At 46.1% G+C, this 21,644-nt stretch overlaps 1 protein-coding gene across 1 annotated transcript; it reads left to right on the top strand.

Annotated features, from left to right (window-relative positions):
• Positions 1 to 9,759: 9,759 nt before the first annotated feature.
• On the top strand, positions 9,760 to 11,521 carry LOC141993230 (uncharacterized). Its single transcript, XM_074962657.1, has 2 exons — positions 9,760 to 10,150; positions 11,070 to 11,521. The coding sequence occupies exons 1-2, from the start codon at positions 9,760 to 9,762 to the stop codon at positions 11,519 to 11,521; spliced, it is 843 nt and encodes a 280-aa protein (XP_074818758.1).
• The last annotated feature ends 10,123 nt before the right edge of the window (positions 11,522 to 21,644 follow it).

The following is a 21,644-nucleotide window of genomic DNA, read 5'->3' as shown; positions in this document are numbered from 1 at the left end:
GGTTCCAGGAGTGCTTCATTTATAGGGAGCGCAATCTTTGAGGGTGCAGAGGGTTGAAGGATTCTGAGGAGTTCGTGTTGTGTCTCCTGAACCTCTTCTCGGGGAATGTCTTGACTGAGTGCCACCCTCTTGAAAAGCTCTTGAAATTGTTTACAGTCATCCACATTCTGTGGAGGCATCGGGGAGAGGGCTCTGTCTGGAGCAGATGGAGAATTAGGGTTCGGTGAGTCAGGATATGGTTCGTAGCTCACGTTCTCAGGAGGGGGTTCAGGTACTCTAGAAGTGGACGGAGCTGGAGATCGAGGCACAGAAGCAGGTAGTGGTTTAGTGGAAGAGGTCTGAGGATGAGTGGTAGGAGGATGTGGCCAAGGGTACCACTGGGGCCAAGGCATAGGGTAGGAGAACCCAGGTGCCATCCACGGGGGGGGGGGGGGGGGCGATGTAGGGAAACTGAGGCTGGTGGCTGTGGACCGTAGCCTGAGGTGGAAGAGGGTCTGGTGGAGGAGGAGAGACAGGTGGGGAGAACTCCACCTGCTGCTGTATATCAGGTTTGCTGTCAGTGAAGGTAGCCAGTTCAGGTGGTGAGAGTGGCTGTTCGAAGAGTGAGGCCTGTGTATCCAGGAGCGGAGAGTTAGGCTCAGGTGGCACTGAGTGGTCACACTGGGTGAGGAACTGTTGCTCCTGCTCCCTGGGCTACGCTGAGCCTGGACTGTGCTCTAGTGCATTAGCAAGTGAAAGTGAAAGTGCTTGGGGTGCGGCGGGTCTGTTGGAGGTGCCCTGCAGGGGGTCTGCTGCTGGTGCCGGGGCAGGAGGCAGGCTCGGTGCCGACATTCTTCCCGGCACCGGGGCAGAGCGCACACTCAGCACCGCGGCTATTTTTAGCATGGAGGGGGTCAGTGCCGACGTCCTTGTCGGCACTGGGGCAGAGTGCACAGCCGGCACCACCACTATGTTTAGCGTTGAGGCGCTCGGTGCCGCGGAAACCTTCCCGGTATGGAGGTCGGGTTCCTGCCTCTGCAGTCTGCGGGAGCCGCGGCTGAGGCTTTAGGAAGAGCTGTGGCGCTGTCAGCACAGAGGGTAAGGATCTCGCGGGAGACCCTTTACCCTTGTCAGAGTCCCTCCCATGAGACTGCTGTGCTTCTTGCCTCTGCTCCAAAGAGGGTGAAGCAACGCTCCACACTGGTTCAGATCTGGCCGGGGAGCGTGTAGGAGCGGGTTTAACTTTCCCCATCTCCGAAAGCGGCTGCAGGGATTTTTCCATCAGAAGCATTTTAAGCCGCAGGTCCCTGTTGCGCCGAGCCCTTGACTTGAGGCTCGTACAGTGGAGGCACTTTACGGGAATGTGGGTTTCCCCTGAGGCACTTCACACAATGTGAGTGCCCATTGGACCGTGGCATGGAGTCCTGACAGGAAACACACTTTTTGAATCTTGAACTAGAAACGGCAGGGGAGAGTGTCTCAGCAGGAGACAAGCCTGAAGCGAAAAGTTTTTTTTTGGTTTTGTTTTTCTTAACTAAATAACTAACTATGTAACTACACTAAAGGAAGGGAAACAACTGGGATGTAACTAATAACTATTTCTATATTCCTTGTTACTTTTTTCCTACAGAGACCCGGGAAGAGAAGTAGCACTGCCTCAAGTCCCATCTTCCGCCGGGGACGGTTGAGAAGGAACTGAGGGAGATGTGGGACGCAGGCGCTCAGGAAGATTCCAACGAGACAGGAGATACCAACTGAGCGCCTGCGTCCCGACCAGGCACTGCTACCGAAAATCTCCAATCAATGGCGCCGGGACGCACCGACACGTAGAGTGGAGCACCCACAGGGACAGCACTCGAAGAAGAATTTCAGTTGTGGGGGCGGTGGGGGGGGAACTTGGAATCTTAGGGTGACCAGATGTTCGGATTTTTTGGGACAGACCCCATTATTGGGTCTTTTTCTTATATAGGCTCCTATTACCCTCCCACCCCCGTCCCGATTTTTCACACTTGCTGTCTGGTCACCCTATGGTATCTTGACAAGAAACTTCTCAAGAACCTTTGTTGGGGGGGGGGGGGGGGTCAAAAATCCAATTTTCAGAAAAAAAAAAGTTTTGACAAAAAAAAGTTCAGACAAAAAAAAATTTTTGACTGGCCCTAGTTTCAATACTACATAATGTGAGTTTGATGATGATTTCCATAGCATCAGACAAGATGCATGGATTTATTTTTTGTGTGTGTATGTATCTCTCTCTATTTCTGTAATTTGCCAATAAAAGCCACTTTTGTTGGAACTAGATGGTGGGCACAATTGAGCCAAGGCAATCACTATTTGGGTGATTCAGAGAGAAGTCAGCTTCAGGGCATGGGGAAAACCCTGTGGGTAGGAGGACATGGGGTGCCATCACACCAATCTTTTCAGACATTAAAAATGACTTCAGGCAAAACTATGAAGATGGGCATTTGGGGAAACTTAGTACTACAGCACACATTTGCATGACATGCCTTTGGGTCAAATAACTGGGCTCTCAGTTTTAGCAGACATGGAAGTTTATAGATAGAACTACCCTTCACAGGCTGGTTTCTTTATGTCTCAGAGCACAGCCCCTTGAGCTTCTGTTTCCATAGACTCCCACACAACAGTTTCCCTGCTAAACCACACTCTCTAAAGACAGCGTACGTTGGCTGCAACAGCTGGAAGGCATTTCTTCATGTGTCTACTGCATTTTCTCACCGCTTCCTTTCTTTGTCTCAATATGTTAGAAGGATAAGACAAGACATGACTGAGTTTTCTGGAATTTCAGGACTTAAAAACAGTAAATAATATCATGTCATTTGGAACATGCTGGGGAAGTGGGAAAATTAGTCATTTTTTGCCATTTATTGTCTGAGGTTGAAAAATTAACTTCTTGCCTACAAGAGGCTGTCAGTGACACCAAAACTGCTTTGCAGCCCCTGGAACTGTGCAGACCACCCACACACCAATGCACTCTCTACATGGGTGAGACTGTGGCAAAGGGGAAGCTTGTGTGGGCACTGGAGAGGAAAATTCAGAAGAAAGTACCATAGATACTGTTGTACAAGTCACTCCTCAAATGTCACAATCTGAAAAAGAACAAAAATGATTGACCCACATACAGCCAACCCTACCAAAACTTAACAACAATCAAAATAAAATCCTATTAGTGCAATGCAGTCATTAACCTGCAGCCTTGGAGTCCGATACAAAAATATTTCAGTTTCTGGCTCATACTGGGCATAGCACACACTTCTCATATTCTTTACCACCTTTCTTTAACTAGTGCAGTAATGCTGATACTGAGTTTGCACAGACAAACGGACCTATTTATAAACATGACTGTCACAGTTGCAGGGTAACTGCAGCTGTATTACTGTCTCCCCCTGCAGTGGTGCACTCCAGCAGTTTCCAGTCAGGTCTTAGCCAGCTATCATCTGTCTCTGGGTGGGGACCCTTGTCTCACTCCCTGCTGAGTGGGGGGTTTTGAGGCTGCACAGCTCCCTGCCTTACCCTGTGATATCCTCAGCAAGACAGTCTGCCTCAAGGCCAGAACCTGTGCTTTGCTTTCTCTCTGAGGGCTATGAACAGGGTATTGCCAGCAGTTACAAGTTACCACACAGCGTTTTCTAAGCAAGAACATCTATTCTTAAGGTAACAGAGAAAACATAATTAAAACTATAATCAGATGTTTAGTGTGTGTTCAGATACCAGGAGTCACCATCAGTCTTATGCGGCCTAGTAGGCCAAAATAGTTCCAACCCTTGTGCAAGCACTGGGGCCCTGGGACAGATGGTCCTGTCCATTTGCTGGATCAGAAAGAACCTCAGCCTTTTAATGCCAAAATCCATTTCTTTTTCTGTAAAACCCAATTTGAACCAGTTTATGCAAGACTTCTCAGGAATGGTGCCTCTCTAGAGGTGTTTACAACCTGATTGATTCACCTTAATCATACCCCACTGTTTTTAGCTCCTGGAGGAGCTGTGGTAACCCTCCCTGCTGGAGCTGCATACAATCCCTGACCCTCAGTGATACATAAACCATTCATAACAATACAATATGTTCCCCCAAAGATACTGCATGGGATTGCAATATCTGTCACAATGACTTTAAATGTCCCCTCATACAAAGCTGTGTGTTAATTAATGAAATTCACATACAAATAAACTGAGGCCACTTTTATCCTTGTACCCTGTGTTGTAAAATTTGTAAATCAAAAGCATTTTTCTCTGTGTTGGCAGACAAGGTGAGCAGGGATTGTGAGAGGAGAAGTATAAGCAGAGGAAAAAATATGAATGTTAGCTTAAGTGCTGTCACTGTCTCATTACCCTTTGGCTTTCTTTTGGGATGGGCAGTGCCCAGCTTTGCTGTAGCTTCCTTCTGCAAAAAAAAAAATTTCTGTTATGAATGTGATGGAGTGTACAGATCATTTGGGGCTTCCTAGAGAGGGGTCCTGCAGCCCTACAACACCTCATCCCAGTGGTTCTCCCAAAAGCAGGCCTCACTGAGCCAGATGGTGGCATAGTGTTTTTTGGCTTCAATTCCAGCTAGTCAGTTGTCAGTGAGTTATTAAAAGATTAAGCTTCTATATCAGAGTATGCAGTAAGGTACAGTTATTTAAGTCATTGAGACTGAAACATGCAATGAATGTATGAGCAATGCCTGTTGTTGTACAACCACGCTCTGTTATAAATATTTTGAAAATTCCAGTATCTACAATTATCTTAAATTATTCTACTAACCCCTCATAGTGATTAATTGGTTTATACTTATTAAATATTTGAATATATAAGGTAACAGCTCTGAAGTATTTGAATAGAGAAGAAAAACACCAGCGCTCAACCTCCAAATAAGAGAGCAAGATGTAATTAATGATAGTTCCTGCTACAGTATTTCTTTATCTTCTCACATAACTGATTGAAGTGAGTAGAAAGATTCCCAGTTGACTTCAATGGGCAATGGATTAGGTCCTAACTGTGAGAGATTGGCCTGCCTGGTGTGGAAGGAATGGACCAGATCCTTCTCTGGAGTCACTCAGTTGAATGTGGTGCAATGTTCACTACAGGCTAATCCCATCGCTTATATAAAGACTAAAAACACTCTACCAGACACAAACATGGCATGAGCATGAGAGAGAAAGCAATACACCAGTTTGTCAGCCTATTGCACTTCTACCATGTTAGAGGCTAGTGATGAAAGATGGTACAGCTAGGAGCATCACAATAGCTACCCCTTCCTGTTCTTACTCAAGCTGATTACACTTCTGATGACACACAATTTTCAGGCCCTGTCATGAGACTATGGTTTTGGCCAGTGAAATGAAGTTTGAAACTTTCCATCCTTTGCATCATTTAGACAGCATCACTCAAATAATAAGAAATGGTGTCTTGATCAACACAGTCTGCATTCATTTTGGAGACTAAATCAATTTCCTTTATGCCCACGTAACATGTAGGCATGAAGTTAAAGGGATTGTATTGGTTTGACTGAACATGACTGTGTGTGTGTGAGACTAATAATAAGAATTAAGAAGTGTCAACTGTGTTAATTTGTCAGCCCAATAATTCTCACCCCAGCAAACTCAGTCAGCAGCAATTTAATAGAGGAATGTGGTAGGGAGTCCCATAGGGCTAAAATGTCATTAATTTTTGCAAAATATACTACACTACAGTTAGTGGTAAACTATGAAGTATCTGATAATAGCAATAAAAATGAATTATGCATCATAATAAAGAGTGTTTTGTGGTGCTTTTCAAAAAATTATCTTTGTTAAGCTAACTAGCAAATTTCAAATATTTGGAACCCGCAATAAGTCTCACAGCCATTATTGTGATTTAAATGTAGAAAACCTTGACTATTGCATGACACAAAGCAGGTATTTAAAGAAATGGTAACTCCTTGTGGTCAGACTGGTCCTTGAGCAACTAGCAAGAAAGTTCCCATGAGACATATGTAAAGCAAAATCAAAAAACACTCAATCTTGGGTTTCCAGTTTACTTAAGAGGTTTCTTGTTTAACTAAAATAGCACAAACCAGCAGAGTTCCTGGCCACTTCCTTTTCTGCAGGTTAATAATCAGTCAAATCCAAACCAATAACATAAACCCAAACAAAACAAACACACAAAACATGCACTGGGCAGCTCTTACGTACACAGAGTTCCTTGTTCTGGATTCTGCTTAGCATTATAGGGTTGCAGGTGTCCAGTTTTCGACTGGAATGCCCAGTCAAAAAGGGACCCTGGCGGCTCCGGTCAGCAGTGGGGCAAAAGGGGCTGGGGCTAAGGCAGGCTCCCTGCCTGCCCTGGCTCTGCATGGCTCTTGGAAGCGCCCACCATGTCCTTGCAGTTCCTAGGTGCATGAGTGGTGAGGGAGGCTCCCCGTACGGCCCCTACCCCTAGTAATGGCTCCGCAGCTCTCATGGGCCGGGAACCACGACTAATGGGAGCTGCGGGGGCAGCGCCTGTGGGTGCGAGGGGCCTCTCTGCGCCTAGGAGCTACAGGAACCTGGCAGCTGCTTCCTTGGAGCTGTGGTAAGCGCCGCTGTGACCCTGCACACCCCCAACACCCCAACACCCTTCCCCAGCTCTGAGCCCCATCCCACACCCCAAACCCCTCATACCCGGCCCCACCCCAGAGCCTGCACCCCCAGTCAGAGTCCTCACCCCCCCCTGCACTCCCAACCTCTCTCCCAGATCAGAGCCCTCTCCCACACTCTGAACCCCTCATTTCTGGCCCCACCTGGAGCCCACACCCCATCCCAGATCCTATACCCCCTGCACCACAACCCACTGCCCGGAGCCCTCTCCCGCACCCCAAAGCCCTCATCCCGGCCCCACCCCAAAGCCCGCACCCCCAGCCGGAACCCTCACCCCCGTCCTGCACCCCAACCCCCTGCCCCAGACCAGTGAAAGTGAGTGAGGATGGGGGAGAGTGAGCGTCAGAGGGAGGGGGGATGGAGTGAGTGGAGGGGCCCTCATAGAAAGGGCAGGGCAGGGATGGGGAAGGGGTGTTCAGTTTTGTGCCATTAGAAAGTTGGCAACCCCACTTAGCAACCCATGTCTCTCACTACCATGAGAGTAGCCCAGCCCCTTTTGAAGGGTCTCTGGATAGCTAGGTTCAGTTGTACCTGACTGATTCCTCTCATGTATGTACTCACAGCTGCTTTCTGGCTCACCTTCCCTTAAGGACACCAGTAAGCTGAAGGGGAGTCAGAGCTCTCTCCAGAGGGCACTGAAAGCTCTGGACTCCTTCCTATCAATGTTTGCAGCTTGGATTTTACCATCCCCAAAGAAAGTTGCCTGGCATAAAATGTGCTGGTGAAAGAATTAGCTGCAGAATGGGAATGTCCAAAGAATAGTCCTCAGAGAAGCCACTAAGAGATTTTCCTGGAATCTGTAGGCCAAGAAAGTCAAGAAGTTCCCTTTTGCTGTTAAGAGTGAGGTACTGTAGCTATATCAGTCACTTAAGAGGAAGCGGAGGTCTGTATCTTACCACAGTGACAGTGTGCTGCACATGACTGCTTTGCAGTTATGGCCATGACATAGCAGGGTGTAAAATGCCAGAGTGTTCCCCAGATGGGGAAGCAGCCATTGGAGCATGTGATGAAGCTATTATGTCACTAAGCCACTAGACCTACAAGACAGACCCCAAATAACCCTCCCACTTCCTTGTCGTATCTGTGCATAAACCCATTTGTAACAGTTGCTAAGGGAGAAGTTGATGCAGCTGAACTACTCATATTGTTTGTTGGAGAGTTATCAGAAAAGCCACAGCTGAATAGAAGGGGAAACAGTGTTTGTTTCTAAACACACTGACACCCTTTTGGAAGCAGCGTGCTTGCCAAGGGCCTGCAGAACAGCACAGATCCCTGAATCAACAGATCTCCAGCCTCAGCTGACATAAAGTACCATGGCACCTGACGCCACTGCAATCATCAAGCACTTTCTCCCTCAATAGCTCAGTGGTTTGAGCATTGGCCTGCTAAACCCAGGGTTGTGAGTTCAATCCTTGAGGGGGCCATTTAGGGATCTGGAGCAAAAATTGGGGATTGGTCCTGCTTTGAGCAGGGGGTTGGACTAGATGACCTCCTAAGGTCCCTTCCAACCCTGATTCTATGATTCAAAATCTATGATTCAAATAACTTGTGTGTATTCCCCCATTCACACTGCAGAACTGAGGAGGGAGAAAGAGGGCCAGGGTAAGCAGAGGCTAAGGGAGTTCTTGGAAACACGGCACCAAAGTAGGGTTCCCAACTTTCTAATTGCACAAAACCAAACACTTTTGCCTTGCCCCCTTCCCCACCACTTCTCTGGGGCTCCGCCCCCACTCACTCCAGCTCCACTCCCTCAGTCACTCGCTCTCTCCCACCCTCACTCACTTTCACCGGGCTGGCACAGAGGGTTGGAATGCAGGAGGGAGTGAGGGCTCCAGCTGGGGGTGTGGGCTCAGGGGTGGGGCCAGAAATGAGGGGTTCAGGGTGAGGGAGGGGGTTCCGACCTAGGGCTGGGGGTTGGGGTGGGGGTGCGGGCTCTGGGAGGGAGTTAGGGTGTGGGAGAGGGTTCCGACCTGTGGCAGCAGATTTGGGGTATGAGCTCTGGCTGGGCAGCTCTTACCTCAGGCAGCTCCCAGTTGGCGGTGCAGCAGGGCTAAGGCAGGCTGCCTGCCTGCCCTGGCTCTGCGCTGCTCCCAGAAGCAGCCAGCATGTACAGCCCCTAGGCAGAGGTGTGGCCAGGTGGCTCTGCACAGTGCACACTGCCCACACCCGCAGGCACCGCCCCCGCAGCTCTCATTGGCCACAGTTCCCAGCCAATGGGAGCTGCAGAGCTGACACTGAGGGTGGGGGCAATGCAAGGAGCTTCCCTGATTGCCCCCATGCCTAGGGGCTGCAGGGACATGCTGGCTGCTTCTGGGAACTGCACAGAGCCAGGGCAGGCAAGGAGCCTGCCTTAGCCCCACTGCACCACGAACCAGACTTTTAATGGCCTGGTCAGCAGTGCTGACCAGAACTGCCAGTGTCCCTTTTTGACCAGGTGTTCTGGTTGAAAACCTGACACCTGGCAACCCTACACCAAACTTCCTTAAATATATAAAAAGAAAAAAAGAAAAGAAAAAAGGAGCAGGGAAGGTTTCAGGTCCCTTATTCATCATAACAAAACAAAAGGATAGGCACAAATCATTGTTTCTCGCCTTTGTAGCTCACTGTTAATGAGAGCTGACTGAAAAAGGAGAAACGTTCTTCACGACAAATTTCTAAGTCCCGGTCTACACTATGGGATTAGGTCGAATTTAGCCACATTAGGTCGATTTTATAATGAATGCGTCTACACAACCAACCCCGTTCTATCGACGTAAAGGGCTCTTAAAATTGACTTCTGTACTCCTCCCCAGCGAGGGGAGTAGCGCTAAAATCGATCTTGCTGGGTCGAATTTGGGGTAGTACAGACGCAATTCGACAGTACTGGCCTCCGGGAGCTATCCCAGAGTGCTCCAGTGTGACCGCTCTGAACAGCACTTTGAACTCCGGGGCACTAGCCAGGTACACAGGAAAAGCCCTGGGAAATTCTGAATTTCATTTCCTGTTTGGTCAGTGTGGCGAGCTCAGCAGCAAAGGTGACCATGCAGTCCCCCTAGAATCGCAAACGAGCTCCAGCATGGACCGAGAGGGAGACGCTGGATCTGATTGCTGTATGGGGAGGAGAATCTGTGCAGGCAGAACTCTGATCAAAAAGAAGAAATGCTAATATATATGCCAAAATCACACAGGGCATGGTGGAGAGAGGCTACAACAGGGACACACAGCAGTGCCACGTGAAAGTTAAGGAGCTCAGGCAAGCCTGTCAAAAGACAAAGGAGGCAAACAGTTACTCCGAGTCAGAGCCCCATACATGCCGCTTCTATGATCAGCTGCATGGCATTCTAGGGGGGGACCCTACCACTACCCCACCACTGTCCGTGGACATCTGCAAGGGGGGAGTCTCGTGCAACAGGGAGGAGGATTGTGTGGATGAGGAAGAGGAAGAGGAGGAGGAGGAGGAGAATGTGCAGCAGGCAAGCGGTGAATCCGTTCTCCCCGGCAGCCAGGACCTTTTCATCACCCTGGAGCCAATACCCTCCCAAGGCAGGATCCCCAACCCTGAAGCTGGTGAAGGCACCTCTGGTGAGTACACATTTGTAACTACAGTACAGGGTTTAAAAGCAATTGTGTTTAATGTTTGATTTGCCCTGAAGAATTGGGATGCATTCGCAGCCAGTACAGCTACTGGAAAATCTGTTAACATGTCTGGGGATGGAGTGGGAATCCTCCAGGGACATCTCCATGAAGCTCTCCTGGGTACTCTGAAAGCCTTTGCAGAAGGTTTCTGGGGAGGGCTTCCTTATTTCATCCTCCATGGTAGGACACTTTACCACGCCAAGCCAGTAGCAAGTAGTCTGGAATCATTGCAGCACAAAGCATGGCAGCGAATGGTCCTGGGTTTTGGTCGCATTCAAGCAACATTCAGTCTATATCTTTCGGTGTTAGCCTCAGGAGAGTGATATCATTTACGGTCACCTGGTTGAAATAGGGGAATTTTTGTAAGGGAACAGTAAAAGGACCCCGTTCATGCTGGGCTGTTTGCACTTGGCTAGAAGGGATCATCCCGGAGAATAGCCACGCGGCTGGGGGAGGGGTGAAGGGACCATCCCAGAGAATAGCCATGCAGTGGGGTGGGGGGAAGTGTGTGCTGCACATCCACCTGAAAACCGCAGCCCCTCCTTTTAAATGTGAAACCCAACCAGCATTACTTGCTATGGGAAAGGAGGGCGCTGCAGTCTGAAACCATTCCCACATGTTCTGAAGGCATAAGAAGCCAACCCCGCGTACCCTTTGGCTTACCATGGCTGCTTGGAAACTGAATTCTGTTGCCGAGCCGTGTGTGATGTGTCACCATACCGGCAGGCGCTCAATATAAAAGGCAAAATACGACCTTGTACCTAAAGCACATGTGCTGTCTGCTGTGAATTGCTTGATTCACTGTGAAAAAGTCTCCCAAAGTTTATCACCTTAAATTTTACTCTCCCTTTTTATCCCTCCGCAGGTGCAAATGTTTCTATGCTCCCTCTATCATCTCCGACCCTGAGGTTATCGCAGATTAGAAGGCGAAAAAAACGCACTTGCGATGACATGTTTTCCAAGCTCATGCAGTCCTCCCGCACTGATAGGGCACAGCTTAATGCATGGAGGCATTCAGTGGCAGAGGCCAGGAAAGCATTAAGTGACTGCGATGAGCAGAGGCAGCAGGCGATGCTGAGGCTAATGGGGGAGCAAACGGACATGATGAGGTGTCTGGTGGAGCTGCAGGAAAGCCAGGAAGAACACAGACCCCCGCTGCACCCATTGTCTAACTGCCTGCTCTCCTCCTCAAGTTCCATATCCTCCTCACCCAGACACCCAAGAACGCAGGGGGTTGGGGGGAGGCTCTGGGCACCCAGCCACTCCACTCCAGAGGATGGCCCAAACAACAGAATGCTGTCATTCAAACAGTTTTGATTGGTAGAGTGGCTACAATAAGCAATGTGGCCTTGTCCTTACCTCCTCCCCCACCCCCACCCGGGCTACCTTGTCAGTTATCTATTTTTTTTTTTTAATTAATAAAGAAAAAATGCATGGTTTCAAAACAATAGTTACTTTATTTCCTTTGCCAGCTGTGATCGAATGGGGGAAGTTGGTTGGCTTACAGGGAATTAAAATCAACAAAGGGGGCGGGTTTGCAGCAAGGAAAAACACACACAACTGTCGCACCATAGCCTGGCCAGTCATGAAACTGGTTTTCAAAGCCTCTCTGATGCGCAGTGCGCCTAGCTGTGCTCTTCTAATCGTCCTGGTGTCTGGCTGCTCAAAATCGGCCACCAGGCGATTTGCCTCAACCTCCCACCCCACCATAAACGTCTCCCCCTTACTCTCACAGATATTATGGAGCACACAGCAAGCAACAATAACAATGGGAATGTTGGCTGTGCTGAGGTCTAACCTTGTCAGCGAACACTGCCAGTGAGCTTTTAAACGTCCAAAGGCACATTCTACCACCATTCTGCACTTGCTCAGCCTATAGTTGAACTGCTCCATACTATTGTCCAGGCTGCCTGTGTACGGCTTCATGAGCCATGGGAGCAAGGGGTAGGCTGGGTCTCCAAGGATAACTATTGGCATTTCAACATCCCCAACAGTAATTTTCTAGTCTGGGAAGTAAGTCCCTTCTTGCAGCTGCTCGAACATCCCGGAGTTCTTAAAGACGCGAGTGTCATGCACCTTTCCCGGCCATCCCATGTTAATGTCGGTGAAACAGCCCTTGTGATCCACCAGTGCTTGCAGCACCATTAAGTACCCCTGGCGGTTTAAGTACTGGTTGGCAAGGTGGTCCAATGCCAAGATAGGGATATGCATTCCATCTATCGCCCCACCACAGTTAGGGAACCCCATTGCAGCAAAGCCATCCAGGATGACCTGCACATTTCCCAGAATCACTACCCTTGATAACAGAACATCAGTGATTGCATTGGCTACTTGGATCACAGCAGTCCCCACAGTAGATTTGCCCACTCCAAATTGATTCCCGACTGACCAGTAGCAGTCAGGCATTGCAAGCTTCCACAGGGCTATCGCCACTCGCTTCTCAACTGTCAGGGCAGCTCTCATCTTGGTATTCCTGTGCTTCAGGGCGGGGGAAAGCAACTCACAAAGTTCAAGGAAAGTGGCCTTACGCACGCGCAAGTTCTGCAGCCACTGGGAATTATCCCATACCTGCAACGCTGTGCGGTCCCACCAGTCTGTGCTTGTTTGCTGGGCCCAGAATCAGCGTTCCACGCTATCAACCAGCCCACTGCTGCCATGATGTTCCAATTACCACAGCCTATGCTTTCAGGAACATCTGTGTCCATGTCCTCCTCACAATCATCCTCATGCTGGTGTCTCTTAGCCACGTTCTGCACATACTGCAGTATAATGCGCGAGGTGTTTACAATGCTCACGACAGCAGCGGTGAACTGAGCAGGCTCCACGCTTGCCATGCTATGGCGTCTGCACGGGTAACCCAGGAAAAAAGGCGCAAAACAATTGTCTGCCGTTGCTTTCATGGAGGGAGGGAGGGAGGGAGGGAGGAAGGGGAGATTGACGACATATACCCAAAACCACCCACGACAATGTTTTTGCCCCATCCGGCATTGGGAGCTTAACCCAGAATTCCAATGGGAAGTGGAGACTGCAGGAACTGTGGGATAGTTACCCACAGTGCACTGCTCCATGAGTTGATGCTAGCCACGGCATTGAGGACACACTCTGCCGACTTAATGCGCTTAGTGGGGACATACACAATCAACTGTATAAAATCGATTTCTAAAGATTGATTTCTATAAAATCAACCTAATTTCGTAGTGTAGACATACCCTAAGTCAGTTTTGCTCTGCAAAAGAATGATTTTCATTTATTCAATGTTTGAGAAGATTTTTATAGGAAATTTCCAGTCTAGAATATTTTCCCCCAACTTGCTACTGAATGGGAGGGAGGAAAATAGGAGAGGAAAGTTACGGGGGAGGGGAAGATTTTTTTTTAAAATAGACAAATTTAGAACCATTTTTTCATGAAAATGTCTGAGTTTGAATAAAAGGTCTTTTTTCAACAAAAACCTTTTTCATTCAAAAATCTTTTGATCAGCTCAACCCGGTCTTGTGAACTTAATGAGAGGAATCTCCCATCAAATCTATTTATGGGTTTCCCATTTCTCTCATCACCATGGTCTCCCCGAGGGCTTGATCCTGCAAAGTGCTGAGTACTCTAGTCTTGATCCAGCAAATCACTTAAGCACGGGAGTAGTTCCATTGAAGTTAATAGGACAGTAGGCATATGAAATAAGCATATTGAACATTAAACACATCAGTAGATTAAGGGCTTGGCTACACTTGCAAGTTAGAGTGCATTAAAGTAGCCCCGGGTGCCCTAGCTCGCTACCAGTCCACACTGGCAAGGCACGTAGAGTGCTCTGACTCCACAGCTAGAGCGCTCCTGGTACTCCACCTCGGTGAGAAGATTAATGCTTGCTGCGTCTTGGCTGAAACGCCTGGGTGTCAGTGTGAAGGAGGTGTTGCTTTACTGCGCTATGATCAGCCTCTGGAAACGTCCCATAATCCCCTTAAGTCAAGTGGCAACTCTTGTTATTGTTTTGGAGTCGCTGCAGGAATGCGGATATGCCCTTTGAAAGCTCCATTTCTGACAGCCAGCTGCTTATCTGCTCCGAGACAAAGCAACCATTAGTGTGGAACGCTGTGTGTGAGAGAGGGAGGCGGGGGAAGGGAGGAGGAGGGTCTGCTGGTATCTGAACTTACAAGACAGCATGCTGACATGCTCTCAGTCCCCCAAAAACCCAGTCTCCCCCCCCCATACACACAATACATTCCCTGTCACACTCCACCCCACCCCCGCCCCAATTTGAAAAGCACATTGCAGCCACTTGCATGCTGGGATAGCTGCCCATAATGCACCGCTTCCAATGCATATTTAAAAAAAACAATATTTTAATAAACAAAGTAAGCTCCTTGGGCCAAGGGTTGTGATTTCTATAGGTTTGTGCAGCATCTAATGCAATCAGGACCCATCCTTGATTGGTTCCTGAGAGTACAATTATCCTGCTCATAAAACATCCAAATTTGCGAGTAGAACCAAATATCAGTTTTCTCTTGGTAGGTTAAAGATATGGAAGTGATACTAGTTAAACATGAGATGATCATACTGAGATACTACCCTAGTGAAAGCTCTTATTCAAGTAAGTTTTATCTTCAACCCAGAATTGTAACATTACTCTCCTCTGTTCAAAACAATGTTCCAGATACTGTTCTTAACTAAGCCTGACCTTCTAGCACTTCCCTGACACATCTGACAATGTTCTTTACTCACTGATTTTTTTTTATGTGCATTGTACAAAGGTTAGCCCATTATCATCTTTTGAGCATACTCTGTAAGTGGTTTAAATAGGAACATAGAGTCTTTATTTAAAAGCAATAACATGCCCGAATTTCATAACTTCAGCTAGTTCCTCTTAAACATCTTTCCAAACAACCTCTCTCTCTTACATAGTACTTTATCTTTGATCTTAAGCTTAATTATGATGAAAAGAAATTCTTTAAAGAGGCTGCCGCTTGCAGGTGAGGAATTTTCATCTCTTTTGGGGTGTGAAATTATCCAGTGTGACAGTTGTCTTCATTAAAACACCACTTATTAAAAAGAGAGAGAGAGCACGCACATGGTGGTAAAACAGAACAAATGCTTGGCATAACATACCTCATCAGAATACTCTGCAAAACCCAATGAGGTTAGATCCCTTTGCTTAATCACAAAGAAAAGCAAATAAAATATTACGTCTCAAAAATTAAGACCCCTCTGGCCATACTGACCTCATCTTCACTAGGAAAAAAGTTGTGTTTTTAACATGTGTTAACTTCCTAGTGTAGACAAGGCAGTTGTAGGCTTGTAGTGTAGTAGTGTCTCTTTGCTATTAAGAAGTCCCCCTATCCTTCACCCAACGTGCTTATGAACAAGTCTCAGTTCCTAGAATTCATTATCCTACCAGGGTGAAGTTACGTCACCATTTCCACCAAGGGTATTTTATCAGGAGTAACATGTAAAGGCCAGTCTGTCCCCTATGCAAGGACTATTGTCACTCCCATTATTTCAGAGAGGTTCCTGCATCTAGCATTTCGTCAGCTACTTTGATCTTCCCGTTGCTATACATTACTCACTTGTCAAGGTCACTGATTTTAGTTGTGTCCCCATTGTTCTTGGCTATAGGAGTTAGACCACACTCTCTTGCAAGATATGTTCAGTTTCTATCTGATCACAGAGGTGGCATGGATTCATCAATTTTCCTTTGCTAAGGCAATTTACTTTTTACAAATATGATAAATATGACAGGTTTCAGAGTGGTAGCCATGTTAGTCTCTATCAGCAAAAACAATGAGGAGTCCTTGTGGCACCTTAGAGACAAACAAATTTATTTGGGCACAAGCTTTTGTGGGCTAAAACCCACTTCATCAGATGCATGGAGTGATGAAGTGAGTTTTAGCTCACGAAAGCTTATGATAATTATGTTATCTGTAACCCCCACTATCGCCTATATGGTATTGAGGTTAAAACCCATGCTGATGAAGGTACAGATTCACACACATAACTTTAACAAGTGCTACTAATAGCACATGCCTGCCATGGCCATTTACAAGTAGATGTTAAGTGGAGACTTATTAGAGGCTTCTACAAAGGTCAGTAGTACCTCAGCTACATAAACTATTTTAAGTTTGCCACAAGCAGCAGCTTTCTTTCCTTTAGTATACACAGAATAGTGCAAAAGTAGGTTTCGAGATCATGAGTCATCTACTACCTGGGATTTATGAGCACATGAGGTAGTTTTCTTGTCAATTTCATAATATTTTCCTCTCTTGCACATGGATTTTCAAAACTTAGCACTAGTTGAAGATATTTTTAAAGGGGTCAGGCATGTAGCCTGCATATTAGCTTCAAGACAACTTGTCAACAAGCAAGTATCCCAGCCTATCCCCTGGACAGTGGTTTTACACTGACAGTAGATGTTTTAGTGGACACAGACCTACAATATAAAATAATGACCATGACCAGGAGTAGAGTTTTCATTTCAGTTATAAGCTTCACTTACTACACTGATTTTTGAAGAATGTCTCAGCCACTGAAGTTTTTTTTAAAAGGAGTTACATTGTAGTTTACATTCACTCTACAAAATATTCTTTAACAGGGATAAAAGACTAAACACTGCTAAAACACTGTGTAAATGTTAGATACAAGCAATTTTCTTTTAAAAACCAACAGTGTATCAAATGGTTTATGAGAGATCACTATACTTTCAGTATATAAATAGGGGTGTTCATGTTATTTCTTTTGCTAGATGGTTTGTAAAGCAGAATGTCTGCACTGAGACATTAAATAAAGTACTTGAGGTTTGGGAAACCTTGAAGTACATAAAACTAGACTATTACTTTCACTGTTATTTTAATAGAAGACTTCAAAATACAAAAATTAGCTTAAAGAGCCATCTACTGGTCAAATGTTTACTTACTACTACATAAAAGTTTAGTGCACACTGTAAAGTAAAACAAAACTGATGCATTGGTTGCAAACAAGAAATCCTGAGAGAAGGTTTATCGAGACTAGAGATAGTCAATTAGACATTTCAGTGCCTAACCTTTAGGCTTTTTGTCACCTAATGGAACTGACAATTCCCAGTTATTTGCTGTGTTGTTGTAGCTGTGCTGGTCCCAGGAGACCAGAGAGACAAGAGAGGTGAGGTAATATCTTTTATTGGACCAACTTCTGCTAGTGAGACAAGTTTCAAGCTGTAGAGCTCTTCTACACAAGCCCAGACCTAAAGAAGAGGTCTGTGTAGCTTGAAAGCTTCTCTCTTTCACTGGCAGAAGTTGGTTCAATAGAAGATATTACCTCACCCACATTGACCCTCTGAACCCAAGGTTAGGTGCCCAAGCTCCTGGTCCAATGCAAGGGGAGCACTGGTACCTAAAAACAGGGATTCCCAAAAGCCAACAAAATCCCCTAAGATTTTGAAATCCCCTAAGCTAGCCAACAGGAAGTGCCTTAAGCCCACACCTCAAACAGTGTTAGACATCTATTGTCACTTGGGATGCCTACCTGGCAATCCTCTCCTGGAGTTAGGAGTCTTACTCAAGGTCAGTCTTCTCAAGAAAATTGGGGTGCTGCCAGTACCTTATAGTTCAGACGTTCACCCAGGATGTAGGAGACCCTGCTTAAAATCTCTCCTCTGCCCAATTCAGAGCAGGGACTTCAATCCCTGTACTACCCATTGGGTATAGTCTCTCTCTCTGGCTCTGTGACTATTAAGTATTTCACACAAAATGGAACAGTTCAACAGGAGAGTGCTCTAACCGCCTGAGTTGTTGGTAATAAGGAGGCCACCCCCCCTTCCTGTCTTCGGGGTGGGGGTTAGGTGGGCTCTGAGTACACCTACCAGATCAGGCCCCAGAAGGGAGGTTAGGAGGTTCACAAACTAGGCATTCCTCCTAGGTGGCTTTGTCCCTGCCCACCACCAGAAACTGAAGTGCCTAGGGGATTTTACCAATGGAAAATTAGGTGCTTAAGGCGCCTACAAGGTTAGCTAGCAGCTGAGCAGTGGTTTTGTGAATGCCAGTGGCTTGATGCTGAATTGAGGCACCTCAAGGGACGGTTAGACAAATTCCCTTTGTGAATCTAGGCCATAGAGCCTAATCCTCCCATCCTTATACCTGTCAATACAAAATGGGCAAGAGTTGTCAAACATTAGGATAAGCTCCAGCCTCATTTTGAAGTGTACAGCTGAAATGTCAATTAATCCTGCAAAACAAAAAAGGGTTAAATAATCCAGAAACTTGGCTGTAGAGGACTATCAGCACCATCTGCTGCACTGCACGTGCTGCAAGCTGGCAGCCCAAAACAAAGCAAAAAAGTCTACCTAGATCTGTAGTTCGCTCCATTCCAAGCATGAGGAAGCTTTAGCTGCCTGGGTATTTTGAGACACTCATCTGCTCTATTATCCTTGCTATGCATTCTAGGTTAGGTGACAAGTCTAATGGATTCAGTGCTAGCATTGTACAACAGCTGTGGGTTTCAGTGCTGCTTAAAGCCGAGTTGGAAGAATGTGGGTTATTGGAAATGAACTTAGAATGTTTAATACCAGTCAAGTGGTTACACAGTACTTAAGTCTCATCTTGCTCTGATCAAGATCTTGGCGAAACAGCAATCTACTCCTCTACATTTCTAAGTCCTTCCACACAAGCATGTCAAAGCAAATTAAGACAATCCATCCTCCGAGGTATTAGTCCCCCACCTCCCTACCCGTGAGGAAAAATCAAGGGAGAGATGGAGTGACTTGCCCTAGCAAGTCTGGGCTAGTGACAAATAGAATCCCCATCTTTTGGCTCTGTCCTACAGACTTCTTCCCCACTTCAGCAAAGCACATGCTTGAAGTAAGAGCATGATCTTCTCTCTCTCTTCAAAGCACTTTGAAGCACGTACTTGAAACTTAGCACATGCTTAGTGCTTTACTGAATATTAGAGCCATACAGGGCCACGTACTCCTCCTCCCTATAGAATGATATGAAGACCTAACACCTGCAGAAGAGAGCTGTGACTCTGTAGCATAGCCTCTGCTTCCAGAGACAGTGATACTTACACCTCAACTGTGGGAGAGTCAATCTGGGCAAAGTCACACTGCCCCTTTTCACCACCCCGTGATAAGACCATTATCACCAGCTCCATGGAACCTGATGGATAAGTCTGCGCAACTCATATCCTATCCCTGCAGAAAGTTATCCCCCTCTTCCCCAGGATCAGTTATTCCATTGCTTAAGCAGCAGCTAAATTCTGCTGATATATGGCTGCAACATTCATCCTAAAAAAGCGCATACTGGAACCACCAATTGTTTCCCAGCTCTTCCAACAGAGCACACATTTAGCTAGAATGATTTTCTGAATCACAGCTCTGTCTGCAGAACGGTAACCATTTCATTCTCCAAACAAAGTGAAACGTTAAGTGTTATAGAGGTGTGCTACATTAATCCGTGTTGGTAAATCTTTTTCTAAAGAAGTCAATACCAGGATTGAGTGACAGGGACAGGTTACAAAGCCACCATAAAGTGGCTCTTACCTATTTCTGTATAGCGGAGTGTCATATGTTGTGGCACATGTAACCTCATTTATAGTTTTGGGTTTTGTTAAACTTACCGTAAAAATTCAGGGATGTCATGCTGATCCTCATGCTCAACTGTTAGCAAAAGTTTCTATTTACAAGATAAAAATGAAATTCTGCAATAACAGTTAAGTGAACTTTCTATTTTGCGCACACACCCCTCAATTCAAAGTGAAGCCACAAAGTCTACATGATTATCATCAGTACTCATTTACAGTGCTGTTAATTTCAGTAGTATCTGCATTGCCTGGTTGAGGAGCGTGGAATTTAATTCCTGAATACAACTTTGTATGTCTCAATGTACCCACCAAAAATTTTTAAAAAAACAAAGTATCTTTATTAACCGTGCTCTCAAAGAGCCGTGTGAAAGGATTTTTATGCTTTAGTTGCACTGGAGCTGTCAACTACAGCCCAAAAAGTTTTCTTCACTACCGAATTGCAGGACACTCACAAAAAAACACGAGAATCCCTCTTCCCCTACATCCTCCAAAAACAAAACAAAAACTCGCACCTTTAAGGGAAAAAACAAATTGTAAAGAGCTGGAAACTTCCAAATTGAGTTTAGATACCCGCTAGTACATTAGAGGAACAAGAATGATCAGGCAGATAAAGGAGTTTCCCTCATAAGGCTGCATCCATATTTACTATTTTTTAAGAACTATGCTATGACAGTACACAATCTCCCCTCCTCCATTCATTATGGTATACCCACCTGCCACTTTAAGTGTCAATTAAGACCAACACCACAGTTCTAGAGAAACATTTATTATAAGGTTGCAGGAATAATGCCAATATAAAGTCCCTTATTAAAACAGACTCAAGTTTTGAATCTGCAGCACTCTAGCAACTCTTTACCATCTTTATACTGTAGTTCTCAACAGGGAACAATACTCTGACTGCAGTAATAATGCTACTTGCTCATAAAAAGTTCTGATCTAAAAAGTTCGTTGTATAGGCCAAAGTAGTTAAATTTACAGCTACAGTCACATCCACAAGTGGGCCATACCAAGAGAGGTTTAATGAAACAGGCAGTTACAAGATAAACCAATTTATAACCAAAATACTGACACAAACTTTAGAGATTAACAGCAACTAAATCTATGACAACTAAATACCACAAAAATCAAACAAAAGTATAAAGAATTTAAATGTAAACTTAGGGAAGATTCCAAATATACATACGAGTTCAATACAGTAATTGCACAAAATGAAAAAAGCAATGTTAGAGGTTTATAATCACGGAGGTTAGATTTTACATGCTTCACACGTGGAAGTTAAAACAAAACCTTTAACGATAAATGTTGAAAGGTGGAGGTTGTTTGTTTTTTTAAAACCAGAAAATGGAGTGCAGAGCAATTCTATAGAACTACACTAAATGTGCAAACCACAGACTATTTATGTATTAATTTAATCATTCTGTGAAAAATCAAAAGGTGTATAAGGTGATTCTGGCTATTCCTGAGGCCATTCTGGGCCAAAAAATTAAGCGCCAAAAAATTAAAAATTCTGTGCACACTTTATCAAATAAATGTGGAGGCTCCAGCATGGCACTGGGGAGCACAGGCCACTGGCTGCACAGAGGTGGGAGGTCACTGAGCAGCTCCCCTTTCCCAGGACACAGACTCAGTGGTGAGGTTGCACACAACCCTGACACAGTGCAAGGATCGGGCCTCCCAAGAAATACCCCAGAGCCCTGCCCCTCCATGCACCAGGTATCTCAGTGGGGGATCCGAGTGCGTGGGGGGGGGGGGGGGAGGGGGCAGGATCTGAATGCACAGGGACTTGTTGGGGGGGGTTCTGAGTGCAACAGTAATAGGACTCTGCAGGGGGGGTTCAGGTGAAGGTGGTTGGGGCTCAGCAGAGGGGGTCCAAGTGTGGGGGGGTGGGATAGAGCTCAGCAGG

Source organism: Natator depressus, chromosome 9 (assembly GCF_965152275.1).
Source record: "Natator depressus isolate rNatDep1 chromosome 9, rNatDep2.hap1, whole genome shotgun sequence".
Classification (NCBI taxonomy): Eukaryota; Metazoa; Chordata; order Testudines; family Cheloniidae; genus Natator; species Natator depressus.
Note: the sequence above shows the minus strand (reverse complement) of the source record. Positions and strands in the feature narration are given on the sequence as shown.

What these genes read in the sequence shown, in the direction of transcription:
- LOC141993230 (XM_074962657.1), top strand. Translation starts at nt 9,760, where the DNA reads ATGGTGGAGAGAGGCTACAACAGGGACACACAGCAGTGCCACGTGAAA. An exon ending in AGCTGGTGAAGGCACCTCTG is followed by an intron (nt 10,151 to 11,069) that starts GTGAGTACACAT and finishes ATCCCTCCGCAG; the next exon opens with GTGCAAATGTTTCTATGCTC.